General features: G+C 45.9%; 1 protein-coding gene across 3 annotated transcripts in view; it reads left to right on the plus strand.

Annotated features, from left to right (window-relative positions):
* Window positions 1–12,548, plus strand: part of grik2 (glutamate receptor, ionotropic, kainate 2) — a 255,945-nt gene extending 243,397 nt beyond the window's left edge. For 2 of the 3 annotated variants that reach the window (XM_030101914.1, XM_030101915.1), the window contains one exon: window positions 11,209–12,548. In XM_030101914.1, the coding sequence (XP_029957774.1) occupies window positions 11,209–11,462 (254 nt within the window). In that variant the 3' untranslated portion in view covers window positions 11,463–12,548. The remainder of the gene's footprint in view (window positions 1–11,208) is intronic. The other variant, XM_030101916.1, reaches the window with a different exon arrangement.
* Window positions 12,549–18,430: the final 5,882 nt, after the last annotated feature.

Raw genomic sequence — 18,430 nt, forward strand, 5'->3', positions numbered from 1 at the left:
CGCCACAAGTTACCGAAGTTACAAGTGCAACGAAATTGCATGGGTTTTTAAGATGCCCAGGCAGCCAATAACGGCGCTCCGTCTTGAAAAGGAAACAGAGTTAAAGAAACTCAGACAGAAATTACGGGAGGGGGCGAGGGGGGGTGGTAAAAAAAGATACATCAATTCAGATCACGGTTCCGAAGGGAGTCGTGATTAGAAGTGAGAGACCAAAAACAGCCAACCTGCGCACATACATAGCAAAAAAACACGAGACAAGTCGCTATCAGACTAACGGATCAGCAGTCGCAGCTACATCAGCGCAACACGTCATCACCACTAGTCGTCAGCAGAAAGGTGTGGTGGAGACGTTGAAAATGGGGGAGGGAGTGTGTGTGGCATGTATGTGTGTGGTCACTGACATTGGTCACTCTGATGAGAGCTGTTTCAGTGCTGTGGGAGGGGCGGAAACCAGATTGGAATTGTTTGTATAAACTGTTGGTCTTGAGATGGTTGTGCAGCTGATGTGAGACTCTTTCAAGGATTTTGGAAAGGAATGGAAGGTTTGAGATGGACGGTAACTAGAGAGGGGTTCAGGGTCGAGAGTGGGGTTTTTTTAGGAGTGGTTTAATGTGAGCTGTTTTAAAGGAGGTTGGTACGGTTCCAGAAACAAGAGAAAGATGAATGATTTTGGTTCTGAAGGGACTGATGGATTTGGAGTGAGTTTTTAGCAGAAGGGAGGGCAGGGGATTTGAGGAGCAAGTGGATGGTTTTGAGGAACGGATGATCTTCTCGACCTCCAGCTGCGTCTTGAGAGAAAATTGATTTTTTTGCTGGGTGTGGTTGGGGCGAATGGGGAGGGGTTGGATGTAAATTAGAGTGTGGAGCGGAGATTGTGAATTTCTGAGGTGAAGAAATCCAAGAATTTGTTGCAGTTAGTTACTGTTGTCTAAATAAATGAAGTCTGGATGCTTTGCTGAAGAACCCCGGAACCTACAACCAAAACTATAACATTCAACTGTTTAGCACCAACATGCTATTTTCACTAAAGCAGCTTTTGATGTAGATTTTAACACTACACCCAAAGAGTCATCATCAATGCAGGGACCGATTGATAAATCATTTACATTTGTCTTGAGAAACATTTTTGGGTCTAAGTTCAAAGTTTATTTTATCACTGGGCCTGAAAGTCTGGATTAAAGTCCTGTGTGCTATTTATCGTCCTCCATCTCCAGAGAACAGATTTCTCATTCAGACAAGCCCGCATCAGATTGTATTTTTTTCTCTTTACTTCAGCAGAGATCAATTAAGGTTAAAACACTCAACAGCAAGGTCAGAATCACCTCACATGAAGATGGACAGAAAAACAAACACAAAGCTCTTGTTAGATAGGGTGAAAGATATAAATGGCTACTTTTTGTCTTGACTTCAGTGGTTCTCAGACAAACCTGGATATTGAAGGCTTTATTTGTTCATGTTTGCAGATGAGACCCGGTTCTCCGTTGAGCTCCCTGTTGCCTTCAGTCCTTAGCAGAGTGTTTGGCTTCTCCTCATGACAGGCTCACATCTCCGGTTCTTGACTCACCGGCTTGTTTTGGGTGTCCCCGGGGTTTCTTTGCCTGGTGGTGTCCAGCTCGCAGTGTTTTGGATGGTCTGGCCTCCACTGGTGCTACATGGCCTGGACTTCAGATGTGCGATATGCTCAGAGATGGTTTGGCTTCTTGTGACTTCTGTTGTTGGAGATTTTGTTCGGACACAGTTGAGGCATCTGTTGTGAAGATTATCAGACCTCCAGATAGGCTGGACTAGGCCTGTGCCTTGTGTCTTTCTCTGCCTACACTGTCTTCTCTGATCAGAATGCCAAGGTAAGTGAAGTCCGTCTCAAACTCAACTGATCCACTGGATCGGTACTGTGACGGCTGAGCTGGGTTCTTGTTTGAAATGACGGTGTGTATTTGGCATGACAGAAAGAAAACTGAACTGAACCCATATACTGGAGATATATCTAGCTGTGCTCGTGTTAAGACCAAGACTTGTCTTGTCTTGTTGAGGTTGTGGCTTTAGAGCAGGGCGATGAATCAAGTCAGAATCAAACTGCTGGGAGACTGAACCTCAGGCCTCTCATGGTCCGCTCTGTCTTCTGCCTGCCTGGTCTACCTGCCTGTAACAGCCAGTAAAAGCATGGGAGAGGTGAGATCTAGTTGAAGTGGTTGTGGAGAACACTGTGCTGGCTGCAGATTAAGGAGTGGTTCCTCTCCACTTATCGCCGTTTCGGGATTTTGACGGTTGTGTTCTTGCACCGTGTTTCATGAATTGTGTGACCACTGATAATGTTGTGTATTTCCTCTTCCCATCAAGTCTTTGATGAAATATGTCCTTCTGTGTTCACACTGCCATTATTCCCATCTTCATTTCAAAACATTGACTGAGAATAAGAAGTGCATAGTACTCCTTTCACACTGCAGCTAGCGGGTCGACCCGTGTTTTCGACCCGCTAATAATCGCCTTTTGAGTCCTTTCCCACCGCCTGCAGACCCAAGTCTAAACCGCCTGCTGGCGAGCCGCGTTGCTGCGTTTTCCCACGCTGATGGTGTCCCACGTTGATGACATCATCAGCGCGACGGAGCAAAGCAAAAGTAAACAATGCAGCGGAACACAGTCCCTGTTACCTGTAGATGAGTCTCCTCTTCCCCACGGATCCAGAGCAGCTCTCTGGTCTCGCTATCTTGGCAATGCTGGGTCATCTTGACGGAGGAAATCTCACGCTGTGTCCAGAAACAACAACTAGAGCGCTAACATAGCCACGCTGCGTCGACGTCATCACGTAAGTTACCGCGTCGACTTGCGTCTGCCTTTCACACTCCCTTTCGACCCGCTAAAAACCCGGGTCGATTGCAGGGTTGAAAAATGCGGGTCTAATGCCGAGTGAACACTTTCACACTGCCATGAGGAGCCGATTATTTGCGGGTTTAAACGGGTTTTTTGGCCAGTGAGAAAGGGGCTTAAGTTCTAATAAGTTGCCACAGAGAGCAAGGTGGCATAACTGAAACAGAACCTGGGTGGTCTAAAACAAAATGTGCCTGAAAAGTAAAAGTTTTACTCATACTTGTGCAAATGTGAAGGTGTGCTGGTAAACTGGCTGATGCAAGTTTGAATTCATTAACTGACGATGATTCAGAGACCAGTATTGCCTTTGCTTATCTCAGTCTATCATTATCAATGTCTCCGCAACCAGATGTCCATGTTCTCATTTTCAAAAGAAAACCTCATTCATTCATTCTTTCCCTTTTCTTCTGTAATGGACGTATGAGTGTGAGATTTTTTTTTTGTTTGTTTGTTTTTTTGAGACAAATCTGGCGTTCATTGAATCCCATTTCCGTGTTGCTCATCTCCACCGTGGTCCTGCCCCCCGCCGCTCAGACTGCCTGCAGACTGGATAATCAACATGTGAGGAACTGACAGGGCAGAAAACATCTCCTCCGCTCCGCCCGGTCAGTGACCCTTGACCTGCCGCCGGGCAAAGAAAACAAACAAACAAACATAAAGATTCTTTCCCCAAACCAGACTGCTGGCTTTCATCAGTAAACTCCCATAAACCCACTGGAAACACCCAGCTCCACACAGCCTGTCCTGTCCTGTAGCAGCTAAGTTTAACTGTCACTTCTCTGCGATTGTTTTCTGCACACTTTTGATTCCTTTCCACTGATTTTATTCTTACTAAAGTGAAACTTGCGTCTAACATTTTACCACCTTGAAAAACAGAAGCCACTGCTAAGAAAATGCAAAATATGAGCAAGCGGCACGGCCTTTAACGGTGTATTAAACAAAACTAATTGTTTGAATAGTTTGGAAAGTATATCAAACTGTATAACTTTTGAGCAGCAGAACAATTTTTCACTATTGAATCAGATTAAATGATGATAGCAGCTGCTGTGCTTGAACACAATGTTCCAGCTTCTGTGTGAACGAAGCTCTGCTCAGGTGCAGCAGAAACATACTGAATGTGTTTATGGGAAGAAAACGTCTTTTCACTGTGGTCTGTTGGCGGTAGACTGCAATTAAAGACCAGTCGTGTTAGATTGACAAGAGAAATTAAATTGTAGCTTTCCAAAATGTGGAATTCCTACTCGTCACATTAATGAGAAAGTTGCAGTGTGTTGAGAGTAAAGTTTCCCTGCGGCGGCGGCGGCGGCGGCAGCCCTTGTCCCGCTGACAGCTCCTGCAATGCACAGGCTGCAGCATTAGAAGCCCTGTCAGAAACCCAGGATGCACCGTGTTCTCTTCAGCAACTCCGAGTTCATAAGTCACAAACCGGCTCGCCAGACGCCAGACTGAATCTGAATAGCAAGAATCCGGTGAGCCGCCGCCTCCCGCCCCATCTCCACCTCCTGCCTGCCACATTCTCACAACCGGAACTCAGAAAACACACAGCTTCATTACGATGGCAGGAGAAGAGATGGCAGGAATCGTAGATGCACCAGTCAGCAGTCGTACTTGATTCAGAGATATTTATAACTTGATGTACAGCACTTAGTGCTGCTTTCACCTCAGACACTGACAGAGCTGCAGGAAGACTGAGAATTTAATCTGTAAAACAAAACTCTGCTCATAAATCCTCAGTGAATGTCAAGTTAAACTGTCTTGACCCCAAAAAGCAGTGAACTTTATTTAAAGACTTGTATTGAGCAGAAAGTGTGTGTTTCCTCCTGCAGGCTGTTTGAAGCTGAAACGTTATTATGAAACCCGGGTTAGGAGTCTAACACACACCAGAGCTTTTCAGACTAATTAAATGTAGTATCCATCAAGACCCGTTTAAAGTGATGGTTTATGTTCAGAGGAAAAGGATTTCTTTTGCCTGAGCCACCTCTGGCAGATCAGGTCACGTTTGACCATCTGTGTCCTGTTTTCAGACAGTGAGGAGTATTTTTAGAACATTGTGGAAGAATACATTCAGACAGATTGTTGACTCAACGTTCAATCAATGACCAGCAACTCAGCATTCAACTCTAGACATAACTTCACGTCAAACATCAATAATTTGGGCAAACTGAAGGTGTTTGTTTAATGCTTGAAGGAATAACTGTGAACCATCTTAAATCATTTCTTTTAAACATTTAGATCTAGATGTTGTTTTGGAAATTCTGAATAATTGGAGAACCTTCCATAGCACAGGGAGAACATGCAGATTCTTCTACAGGTGAGAACCTGTACTGGTCTGAACTTTGACAGGAGCCTACATGTTTCACTGGCACAGCCTGCTGTGAGCCCTATTCTTACTTTTAACGTTCAAATAATGGCATCGAAACATTTTCATTCGAAGTGTGGAAGACACTAATGTCAGAACATTCCTGAGAACCAATCAGCAGCTCCGCTGCCCGCTCTTTAAGAGCACTAATAACTTGCAGCTCGAGGTTTCTACATGTTGTACGGCTCCTCTTCTACCATTGCAAACTGTTTTCCACTTCCTGTTGCATCTCTCTATCTATGAACGGTGTTATCAGCGGTCACAGAGGAAGACTAACGGAGGCGGTAATGATGGCCTTTAGGTAAGTGCCTTAATTAGCCTCCGAAGGATTCTAATGCACACCTGACGCCCAATCACCTCCACCGTGTCGTCTTCCCACTCCTGTGTGAATATAATAAGGATAAGTGCATGTCAGGCTGCAGGCTAATGATTGCTTTCAAACCCAACGCAGTGTTCGTTTAGCGACAATAAACTCCCATTAGCGCGCAGAACAAACGTGCAAATCCCCACGCCTGCCCCTCCGCAGTCGCCTTTCACGCCCTGGATGCAGATTCCACGCTTCCTCTGGAGCAAAGAGGAGGAAATATGAAGGAGCGGCGGTTTAATCGGGCGTGCAGCGGCGCAGCGGCCCATTGTGACCAGATACAGCATGCATCAATAAGTGATGATGTTCTCAGGGCCTGTAAACGCTCAGCGATACCGTGTTCACACACACACACACACACACACACACACACACACACACACACACACACACACACACACACACACACACACGAGGAGAGGCTGTGGGTTTATGCCTGCTGGTGGAAGCCTTCTGAGATGCAGCCGGTGTGTTTGTGGGATGAGCTTCAGCGTCAAACAAAACTGTTCGGACTCTCGGTTCCATGCTAGCTTGCTGCTCGCTAATCATCAGCGACCCACCAACATAGAGAGCCAATGCAATTCTGAAGTGCCTCTGAGCAAGAACATGATCCCGGGTGGATGAGGAGCACTTGCTTCTGGCATGGAGATTAGTGGAAATCTCTAGTGTGTGTGTGTGTGTGTGTGTGTGTGTGTGTGTGTGTGTGTGTGTGTGTGTGTGTGTGTGAAAAGCAAATTGATGAGCAGAATCATGAAAAGCAACTTGAGTCTTTGTCTTGTAGTTACCATTGAGCTTTTCTTCACTGAGATTCTTCTGTTTAAAGGTTGTATAGAAGATCTTTATTACTAACAAAAATGAATTAAAGCTAAAAAATGGCGTTATTAAGCTGGAGCAGCCTTGTTTTTATCGTGATCAAAAAAAAATCATAAACATTAATCAACTCCGGAGGCTGTAAAACCAACATTACTTTAGCCAGTCAATAACGAGGTAGCCTCGTTATCTATTGGTTTTCTAACGTGTCTATCAACCTCTCTACATTTGTAGCGTAGCGGTCAGGCTCCTACGCTCTGTTCGTCCCCCCTCCCCTACGCGCTCCACCCATGCTAGGCTCTGCTGCTGCTATCATCACCTATCGACTTGAGACAGTTTTTCTTAATCATAGCTACAACGTGCTGCCATTTGGCGAAAATGTATGTTTAATCTTAAAACAAGACTTGTATGAAACAGTCCGGAGAGTGAGAGGAGGAGGGGGGGTTGTTTAGCCTGCAGGCTGCAGCCACACAGATCAGCTGTGAACTCCGAGTGTCTGCTCCAGTCCTGCAGCTCCACACAGACCTCCCCCGTCCTCCTCTGATCCACCGAGACCAGGGACGGCTCAGGGACAGGGTTTGGCGAAAGTGCAGGATTTTACTCATCTTCGCTGTGTTTTGTGTTGTTCAAAAGGACTCGTTGGTAGCTATGTGTTAGCGCTATGATGCTAAGTTGCTACATGCTACTTTCTGTGTAAGGAGGAGGCATTCCTCCGGAGAGAGCAGGGGAGGAGGGGTGTGGGTCACGCATGTGCAGCATTTCAAAAAGGACTAACTGTCACTGGATTTCTCTCTCCATGGAAAATCCTCCATACAACCTTTAAGGCTTGTTCAGCTGCCTTTCGGATGCCGTTCTCTATGAAGGTGCAGAAATTAAGAGATTATCTGGACGATACAAAACAAGACCGGAGTGCAGAACAGTCAGGAAGCAATGAGCACAAACACTGAAATGAATGACTTCTGGAACGTTTTAAAACCTGATGCTCTGGGTTTGGAGGCTAAGAGGCCGGCTGAGGTCTTGCTTGGTGTGCCTTGATCGTCTCGTTATGTGAACATTGAACCTGGACACTGCAGTGTTCATTTTTGGTAATCGTGTGAGATTCCATGTTTCCTCAGCTTACATCAGGCCTTTAACTGGTCGACCATGGCTGGGCAGAGAAGATGAGCCTAGTCTGTGGGCTAACAGCGATTAGCTCATTGATCCCTGGTTGAAGTTCCTGTGAGCATGACCTTATTAGTACCGCCGGCGTCAGGTACACAACTTTTCCTGTGATTGATTATTCCTCTGAGCCCCGTGTGGGCCGGTCACAGACCGCCGACGGGCCGGATGTGGCCACGGGCTTCACCACGCTTCGTTTAAACAGAAAAGGCAGAAGGTTTTCAGGAAGCTTGTGGGAAAATGTCATTGAACAGAACCGTGGGTTCTGCAGCGTCTGTGCTTCTGCCTGATGACGTGGCCGGTTTCTCAATGCCGTGGCCTTTAAACGAGTCTCACTTCACTGGATTTTTGCAAGCGCAGACGTTTCGATCCACCAGCAGAGACAAAGAAACCTTCCACAGACAATCCCGTCTGTTTCTAAAGTGCCGCGGAGCGACCCTGCAGCTCAGCTGGACAGGAAAACTTCCTCATCAAGCGGTTCGCACCAGGCCAGACCTGCCGGAGATGGAGTTCCTGCAACGGCAGGCCAGTGAATTGTCACCTCCTCCGGTCCTGTGAGAGTTTATTAAACACACAGCTGACTGTGGAGGTTGGACGACGTTGGGCTCTTGAGCTGAGCCGCTGTAGAGTCACTCAAAGCTTGAAGTTCATTCATGAAGAAGCTGTTCTGTCACAGGAGTTCACTAGTAAACATCACCAGTTCTACAACTTTCCACAGCAGTTACAGTGTCCATAAGTCCAGCCAAAGCAAGTGATAAATTAACAGCAGTGTGTGTGTGAGCTGTTCAGTCGTGGATATCAGGAGTGTGACGTCGTCTGATCTGTTGAGTTCAAACCAGCCAGATGTTTCCTTCGACGTCGACTCTTCCTCTCAAAGAGAAGCAGAATTCAGAGTGTTGCTTTGTTCACTAACGCAGATCAGCTTCACTGACGAAGCTGCAAGAGGAAGGCTTTTAAAAATATCACACCTTCAGACTTTCTGTCGTTGTTCTGAAAACTGAAGCAAACTTAAATTTGAACATTTTATGAAATCTGAATGTCTCATAAGTCTTGTGAAGCAAAATCAAATGTTTACCTTTAAAATGTGCATTTATTTAGTGTAAATGACAGAACAGCCTGTTCTGTAGCTCTGATTTAATTACAAACATGATTTTCACTTTGAATTCTCTCTTGCTCTTTAACTTGTTCTGGAACTCAGACGTCAGTTTTCACAGTTTTTTAAGTCAAAGCCTGTTTTGAGTCAGCTGAAGTTTCGCCCCGGCTCAAAGCACTGCTGTGCTCCTGCAGCTGAACAGAGGTGGAGGGACACTCCAGCGCTGTAGGTTTTCTGGGTCTTTGAGTCGGCGCCTCATTTAACGATCATCAGTAAATGTCAGCGATCACAGATTAGAAAACCACGTCCAGACCGATTCCTCCCAACTCCCAGGTTTAACGACGTCTGTCCGCTCATTTCAGGCTAAATTTACCTCGATATCAAAGCACTCGCGCTATTCTCCTGCTTCCACGGGACGTTGTGAGGACACTGCAGACTAATCTGCGTTCACGTCTCACACAAAGAAAGCAAATCAGCCACACGGCGTTCGGGTACGTTTCATTACTTATACATGAGTCTCTGCATTAATTACAGATTCCTGTCATTTATCTCCAGTCAGGCTCGACTCAGAGGACGAGTGTGGCGTCGTGTCCAGATGTTCCGCTGCAGCCTGATCATCACAAAGCGCCGAGCGGCGCCGAGATAGACGGATGTGCAGGACGGCCAGCTGGGAGGTTCCCCAGGGCGGGCCGGGGAACACGGTCGCCCTCCCGCTGCAGACTCACTGGCTTTATCACATTCTCTGGGAGAATTCACCAGCGGAATGTAATAGAGTCTGTTTAGCGGTTTAGTATGAAGAGTTTAAATTCCAGCTCCGTGCTCTGGATCGCAGAGGCATTTCAGAGAAGTGTGTGATCAACAAAACCACTCAGCAACCGGAGTTTTGCTGGTTCAGGCTGAGAAAGAGCAGATGTCCACCCACACCTGGCATCCTCGTAACGCCACTGTTATCAGACAAGACGCGTCTGATTTGATCTGGATAATAAAATGGGAAATTAAAAATGTAGCTTAATTAGATAGAAATCCTACAGCCTCACTACAAGTTCAGTCTCCTCTCACATCAGATCTTCATGCTGCTTCTCACTTCAGAAAGTCACTTTGAGCTCCTGATCTCTCTTTTTGTCCTTGACTGTTTGGCAGCAAGCCTTTGTAGTTTGACACCTGCCTCACTCTCTTGCCTGTGTTTTTTTCAGCATTCTAAGCAGTTTGAGATATTCTAATGAGCTATTTCAGACGAAGTAAATGAGACTTTTATGGAGGCAGATCATAAATCTGCAGCTTCTCACTGCCAGATTGGCTTCAGCACTTGGATTAATGAGACGTGAGTTTCTGGCCTGGAAGGGTCAGCAAACAGGTCGCTCTCGGTGTGGAGATGAACATACTCTCTGCTGTAGTAAAGAGAAGCTGTGGGTTGCCATAGCAACCCGCAGGTCGGGCTGTATTATTACAGTAATATTGCTCCTGCGGTGGCAACTGAAAGAGGTGTTTTCAAGGTCAAGAAGCAATCATTTCATATTTACACAGTGTCGCTCCAACAGTGCTTGGTATATTTTATAGCAAGAAGTTTGATGAGTTTTGTCTTTTGAAAATGAAATAAAAATGAAAATAGACTACTATTCTCACAGTATTGGTAAAAGTTTTAAAGCTAAACAAGACCTGAGCTGTTTGACATGATTCTTTACCGCAGCTTGACTGAAAACACCGGGCTGAAGGGTCTTTCCACAGCAGAGCCTCTCTGCATGGCTTCACAGTGTGACGTTCAGGGTCAGCTCAAAGTGTGGTTCAACACCATCTCAGGTGCTCGCTTTTCATTTCTGTCAGTGGAATCTGAAATCGGCAAAGTTCAGGTTGAACGCCTGACTGTTTTTTTTCTTTAGATAAAGCAATAATAATGAAACGATGTCAAGTGAAAGAATATTTATTTCACGTCCTGTTTATCCGTCAACACTCCCCTTTGTGCAGAAACCATGAAATATGAAGACTTGTACACTGAATAAGCTCTGATTGGAGCCTTGTGTCCACAGGAGGTCTGCAGACGAGTTGTTTCCAACAGTAGTTTACTAGAGAAGCGGACGGGTTCAGACAGGTGACCTCTGACCTTTGACTCATGACACACAGTGGAGTTACGTTCACTGTGAACAGGATGGACTGAATCGTAAGCCATTCTTTCTTCATCTTCCACCAGAAGAACTCAGCTAATGTGGGAGATTTTATGGCGCTCTGACAGCACTGTACTGTTCATGTAGGAAAGTCCTGCTCGGCTTCGGATTCAGCTCGCATGCAGACACAGCTGCTGATCCGCTCTGACAGAGTCTGCACTGATTCCCCGCCTTCACACTTCACACTCCACCACACAGCCGCCGGACCTGCGCCCCCCCCACCACCACTCCCCCCACCCCAGCCTGCTGCACTGCTCACCCCACACACTGCTGGAGGGCAGCGTGGCGCCCAGAGGGCGGAGCCTCCCCACCAGGCTCGCCCAGAGGACCACAACATTTAGTCAGGCGGAAAACGGCCGAACCCTGACGCTGACCCTGCCTCTCCTCTCTGCCCCTCCAGAGGTCCTTCTGCAGTGCCATGGTGGACGAGCTCCGGGTTTCCCTCAAGTGCCAGCGCCGGCTCAAACACAAGCCCCAGCCGCCGGTCATGGTGAAGACAGAGGAGGTCATCAACATGCACACTTTCAACGACCGACGACTGCCAGGGAAAGAAACCATGGCCTGACATGGGAGTCGCAATCTCTCTCTCACCCTCTCTTGTGTACTGAGGTGGTGTGCAAAGACTCCGGGGAAAAGGTCTTGGGTAAATGGTGAGGCGGGGGGCGGTGGGGTGTCGCGGACGGCAGTTGTGGGGTTACTCTGAAGATAGAGCAGATTTGTTTTGCAGTATACTGATATGTCATTCTTGTTTCTTTATTATTAGCTAGGGATAAGAGATTCAACAATATTTCCTGTGGAAATAACTTGAACCTGGGTGAAATTTCAGCGAGTTACCTCATTTACTCTTACCACCTTGGCAAGGAAGTGAACTACAGGTGCCAGGTTTTCTGAACCCAGGAGTCGAAAGGAGATGGTCTGGAATCGAGCTTAAACGTGGGACGGAGGTGCAAAGGTGGTCCCGCAGTGAAAAAGGAGCGGCCCTTTCGTCTTTGGCTGCTGTCCACTCAGCCTTTTACCGCATAGTTCAAGCAGAGGCTGGCTGGGCAGCACCAGCAGCCTCCGGGGAGCCGGAGTGGATCGGCAGATGCTAGAACTGTGCGACTCGGGGAGACGGTGTGTAAAGGTTTGTTTATTTTCAAATGTTGTGAATAGAAATGACCACACAGTCTCTCGACTTAATCAAACCCAAACACTGAAGACCACGGCGAGCCCAGCGCTCCCCAACTGTACAGAGAGGCATTGCTTAGTCAACATATGATATTGATTGACATCGAAAATGGATATACTGTATATCATCCATCAGGCAATAAGTGATATCATTTATTTGTGTTTCAGAGTACTAACACTTTTAGTCTTTATTAAGGGGGCGGGGGGGTCGGGGGAGATTTTAGAAGCTATATGATGACATTCTTGCAGAGTCTGCAGTAGTTGGGGCAATATAGCGAGCTGTTGATGTCCATGTTTCAGCCAGTAGTCACAAAGAGGATCTTATGGAGGAACACACTCCGAGGGGTTTTTTCAGACGGCGAGTGTTTGTTTCCATTGTGGCGTCCGTGGTTCAAGGAGCCTCTGCAGCCTTCACTTCTAGAAACACACTCATGCTGTTATCACACAACGTCATCCATTCACAAGAACTGACTCACCACCGTCGATCTGTCATACGATCAATCAGCCAGTGTCCACGAAACGAAGAACATGGCGCTGTGGAAGCTCACCGTGACGACAGGAACTTACAGGGACCGGGTTTTCTATGACTTCTTTCTCTCAGTGCAGCATGCAAACCCAGACATGGAGTCAACACAACCACTTTGCCACAATTCATAATCGATACCCTCTGAATAATCTAAGAATCTAAATCTAAAACCTGATAAAGCAGTCCGGCACCATCCAAACTGCAATGTGCTCAGGAGCTCAGAGAGTCCAGACAGAAATACACAGACCAGACCCCGGGAACTCCAGATGGTTTCTGTTCAGGTAGAATCCTGCATGTGGGTCCTTCTGCCTGACACTTGGTCAGTGGCACTTCCTCCAGCTGCAGTCCAGATGCTCATGAAGCTTCGACCTGTGGCCCCGGCTGCAGATTAAACTGCTGCAGCACTTCAGATGTGGATCCGCAGGTATCCAGCAGATCTGCCGGGCCGTCCACTCGCTGTGAGCTGATAATCCAGCGAAGACGCCTGTGTGGAAGCAGGTCTCTGTGCGTTTCTAGATCATCCGGGATGGAGGTATCTCTAAACTTCTCAGATCAGCTGGAATCGGCCAGATGTCTTGGAAGATGGCTTCCTCTGTGTAGAATTGAATTTGTCAGCTCATGCTGTTCCCTTGACGAGACACGGTTATCTTTCTGGAAGGTAACAGCTTGAACTGATGAAATCTATTTGATAAGGTGCAGCACACCTTCCAAGATGAAGGACCAGCTTCAGTTAGCCAGATTCAGCTGCTCTTCCCGGAGCAGTCCCTCATGCAGGAGCAGGATGTTTCCTCAATCTGGACTCCAGCCGTGGTGAGACTGCGTCTTGCTTCTGGATCTGACCGTGGCTGAATCTCAGACATGTGCAGCCTCCTCTCGTGTGGGTAATCAGTACTCTCCTTCCAGACAGCGTTCATGAGCACACGTTTCCAAATAAGTGACCAAGGTGAACGGCGACTGGCACTCAGACATGAGACGGAGAAAGTTTTGCTAATTAGCAACATCAGTTAGCTGCACTTAACAGGTTCGACTGAGAAGACCTTTAACAATCCTTCCCGCAGTAGCTTCCTCTCGGTGGTCTCCGCGGTTGCCATGGTCACACGGGAGTCAGCCGTTTGACACTGAAAGCAATGAAGACGTCCTCTCGCCGTCTGAACAAGCCTCAAACGGAGGAAGGAGCCTCGGAGCAGAGTGGGCACAGCTCACCAAGTCCAAATTCACACAAAAACTCTATTTATTCAAAGTATTTATTGTTTTTATTTATGAAAGTCTTTATTTATATCTCTATGGACTGGATGTTCACTCCTGCAGTGAAAACACCTCACTTCAGCTCTGTATGGGTTCACTCTTCAGTTTCGGCCATCCGCTCAGTGTCCAATCTCTGATTTCATTCCGTATCTCCGTGGCTTTCTTTTCCTTTGTTAGCAGCAAAGCTCCACATTTACTTGTGCAAATGCAATTTCTATAAAAACGTGTTTTTGTACGAAGAGAATCAAAATTTTGTAATGATTTTTATCAACACAAAACACACTTAGGAGGAGCATCATCCATGGCTGAGTGGTGGTACCGATCGTTCTGGAGGCTTTCCTACGACACGACACAGAGCTGACACACACACGAACACACACACACACACACACATCCCCGAGAGTACGGGATGCACCCATCCTCTACAGAACAGAATCAATTAGCACTCTGGTCTCCAGCTGAGATGTAAATGTGACGCTGACATGCCACGCTTTTGGAGAAGAAGAAAAATGAAACTATTTTTATCATGTAAAGGAATCATATTTAAAAGAAAGATATTTTTACTTCACATGGAAGAAGAGTTGGTTTGAGCAAAATATATTGAGTACACACACACCCACCCACCCACACACACGCACACACACACACACACACACACGCATAAACACACGTACACTAAGAGGTATGGCGGGAGTTTTCCAGCGATGCTCATCATTCTACACCCCCGATTACTGATAGACTGCTAGAATCCAGTGCTGAGCAATTGTGTGTAAATGGTTTTAAAAAGGAAAAGATGTATTTAAAAAAAAAAAAACAAATCAATAAAATGAAGAACACTTAACTAATTTTGAATTGTTGTGAAAACAAATGGCAGTGCACACAGTTTACCCTTTGAAGTTGATGCACAAGTTTAAAGAAAATAAAGTATTCACAACTTTTACCTTGTCTGCTTCTTCATTCTCGGCATGAAGGAGTCCCGGCAGGGTGTGGTGTCCGGAGGAGCCGGACGCGGCTGCTCAACACTGATTTCAGGTCTTCTCTCTGGATTTGGGCTCCATCGAAAGCTTCACAGTGAAACAAACACTGCTGGACATGTTTGCTCTCAGCAGCATGCAAGAGAAATGTGGTTTGTATATTCAGGACAGTATCAGTCTCTTCAGGTTATGGGAAGTTATAGTGGATTAAATTTCCCTGTACTGGTTTTATGCTGAGAACAACATTTTCAGTTGCTTTATAAAATAAGCAGAAAATAGAAACAACAAGATCTTGGAAAATCAATTGTTTTGTTTGTCTTTTGACACACACACACACACACACACACACACACACACACACACACACACACACACATATATATATATATATATATATATATATATATGTGTGTGTGTGTGTATGTATGTATATATATATATATATATATATATATATATATATATATATATATATATATTTCTAGCCCGGTGTGGTGAGATACATGTTGTTGTGGTTCTGTTGACCTCTGAACTGAAAGCTTTGTTTACGGCGCCGCGCCATGTGCAGTACGGCCCGTTGTTTCCGGGGCAACCTGAGGCTACACAACTTTCTTCTTCCAGTTTAGTGCAAAATGGACGCATATCTATCGGATGAAGATGTGGACGTGGACGAGTGGCGTGAGCGGACCATGATGAAACTCATGAGTTTTTGGACAATTAAAGCCGTTTTAGGAGCGGCGTTACACATGCCCCGTCTGCTAGCCGCATACAGACGTCCGCCGCTCGATTTTTGATCTAAATTTCTCCCAAAGCACTGTTGGGATCAGAAAAGCCTTCTGGGTGAGTATATTGTCCCTCTTCATTCTATAAACAACGTGAAAGCTGTTTAAGCTGTACTTTTCTTTAAATTAAAGCTTTACTAAATAGAAACGGTCTTAAGCTTGACCTTAAAAGCAGAGACTGAGTCAGCCTCCCTCACAGACACTGGGAGCTGGTTCCACATAACAGGAGCCTGATGGCTAAAGACTCTACCTCCTGTTCTACTTTTAGAGAACCGAGGAACCTCCAGCAGACCAGCACTCTGAGAACGAAGCGTCCTCTTGGGATAATATGGGACTAAAGCTCTTTAAGATATGATGGTTCCTGGTTGTTCAGAGCTTTATAGGTTAAGAGAAGGAATTGAAATTCTAATCTAGATTGAACAGGAAGCAGGTGAAGAGAAGCTAATATTCTTCTCATGTGTTCTTTCCTGATGGTTCTTGTTAGAACTCTTGCTGCAGCATTTTGAACCAGTTCAAGCCTTTTTGGGCAGTTGTTGGGGCCTCCTGATAACAAGGAATTACAGTAGTCTGAGAGCAGCAGTGTGGCAGGGAAACAGCACCGCACAAGACAGGACGGCCCGGGTGGTGAAAACAGCACAGGGGATTGTGGGAAGTCCTCCGCCACATCTGGACGGCAGCTGGGTTTGAAGGGGGGCTGGTGGTGTCGCTGCAGTAATTGTATTTTATTTATGGAAAAAAAAAAATTCTGCATCCTGGGAAATGGCCTGTGAACTGAGACACAGCCATCTTGTCCTGACTGTGACATCATGCGGCTGGTTGCCATGGTGATGTGATGTCATTAAATCGCCTTATAATTTCTCTGGCTGTGTCCCACTGTCCACTCTATGCCCTCACCCCTCAGTCTCTACACAGTGCTGGACTACATAGTGGACTTTATAGAGCCCTAAATCCGTTGGCGATTCGGACATCAGCTCCCTACTTTTTCCCTCAGCACTGATCACGTGACCCCGGCCGGTACCATGGTAACCAGACGCATCGGCTCGCCAAGACGTAATTCCATGATAAAAAAAATGTGTATTCTTTTAGTGCTGTCAGTTTTAATTGCATTGATCGCAATTTAATCGTGATTAACTCATGGAGAACTGTCAACAATTAACTTTTTTAAAGTTGAGATTAATCGCAATGAAGAATCGAATCCTCATAAATCAGTCCCAATGTCAGGAAAAAACACTATTATTATTATTATTGTTATTATTAGTTCTTTTCTTTGACCCAATTGGCAGACCTAAATGGATTAATCGCGATTAAAATTGACAGCACTAATTTTTTTTTAAATGTGCTCTTATTCTGCATTTTACGTTCCTTGTCATCTTTTTAATCATTGAAGAAATTCAATTCATACATTCATAGATACATAGATGTGCAATGCACAATGAGTAATATTGAGCCGTCTAGGGACCATCAATGCTCACTACTTTTCAAGATGCATTGTAGGAAATTTCTAGGGCCCTTTTTTGCTATCGGGACATTTGGACAGCCCTCCAAATAGCGTCTTCACTATGTAGTGCCCTCTATCGGGAGTAGTGTGGACATTCGGACACAGCCTCTGTGACTGTATTTCCCCCTCTCACTCTTTATGACTGACGGGACCAGAACCTGGGTTCTGAAGGTACCGTTCATGATCTCTCTGTGAACAGTGTTGATCAGAGGAGATTGTTTTCTTTTCTGTGGATTTCCATCATCTACATGTGGACTCAATGAAATCTTTCCTGTCTTCAGTCAGCAGATGAGAGAAGGTGTGGTCCAGACCCCAGCAAGACTCTGGCTGAGCTTTTGGACGTGAGTGAAACCAACAGTTTTCCTGATTTGAACAACAAAGTTCATGTCTTTCCTGACCTGTTTCCTTCTGAACCTGCAGTTTTATGAAGAAACTCCACCAGAGTTCAAGGCGGCTGAAGAGTGTGACGTCTCGAGCTTCATGGATCTGGTCACTGAGATGCTCAGCATGAATCCTCGGGAGCGGATCACATCTTCAGACGTCCTCCACCATCCCTTCCTGGAGCTCAGCCACCTGGACAGCAGCAGGCACAGCAGCTCGTAGGTGTCTCTCATAGGTTTGCTGCTTCATCAGTGTGCAGATAGTGGAGTTGTTGAACTAATGATTGACTGTCTTCCAGTGTCCAGAGGTCCAAACAGCTGATGAGGATCTGTCCTGAGTGGCGTGTGGACGAGGAGGAAGATGCTTCTGTCAGGGGGAGGAGCCTCTCTGGTCAGGAGTTGAGATCCGTTCCGTTAGATGGGAATTATTTCACATAAATTTGATCAATACCCAACCCAAACATCTGTTTATTTTTTTCTTTTTCAGAAGACGGCAGCAGTACAGTCAATACGACTGAGGACTGCCTGAGGAAGAGGAGGAGAGGAGAGACAGAGAACCAGAACCACGGACAGATCTCTCTCCCTCCAAGAGAAGAAAGTGCTCTTTTCCAAATCCGGCAAAACGCCTGTGGAAAAGGAGGAGAGATGAGACTGAAGCAGAGACCAAAACACTTTCCTCCCCACCAAAGAAAAGAAGTCACTTCCTCCCAAATCCAGCAGCATGCCTGTGGAAAAGGAAGAGGAACGAGACAGAGACAGAGACAGAAACAGAGACATGCTCGTCCTCACCAAAGAAAAGAAAACACTTTCTTCCAAATCCGGTAAACTGTCTGTGGAAAAGGAAAAGAGATGATACAGACAGAGGCAGTGAGACAGATTTGATCGCATCCAAGAAGAGGAAGTAGGACCTCTGCCCTGACACCGAGAATAAAAACATGTCTGATTTCAGTTTAGTTTGATTTGATTTAGTTTATCTAATTTATTATAAAAATACAAACAAATCAAACAAACAAAAGAATACAAACAAAAATGGGGTTTAAAAACCTGGAA

The sequence above is a fragment of the Salarias fasciatus genome, chromosome 11 (genome assembly GCF_902148845.1).
Source record: "Salarias fasciatus chromosome 11, fSalaFa1.1, whole genome shotgun sequence".
NCBI lineage: Eukaryota > Metazoa > Chordata > Actinopteri > Blenniiformes > Blenniidae > Salarias > Salarias fasciatus.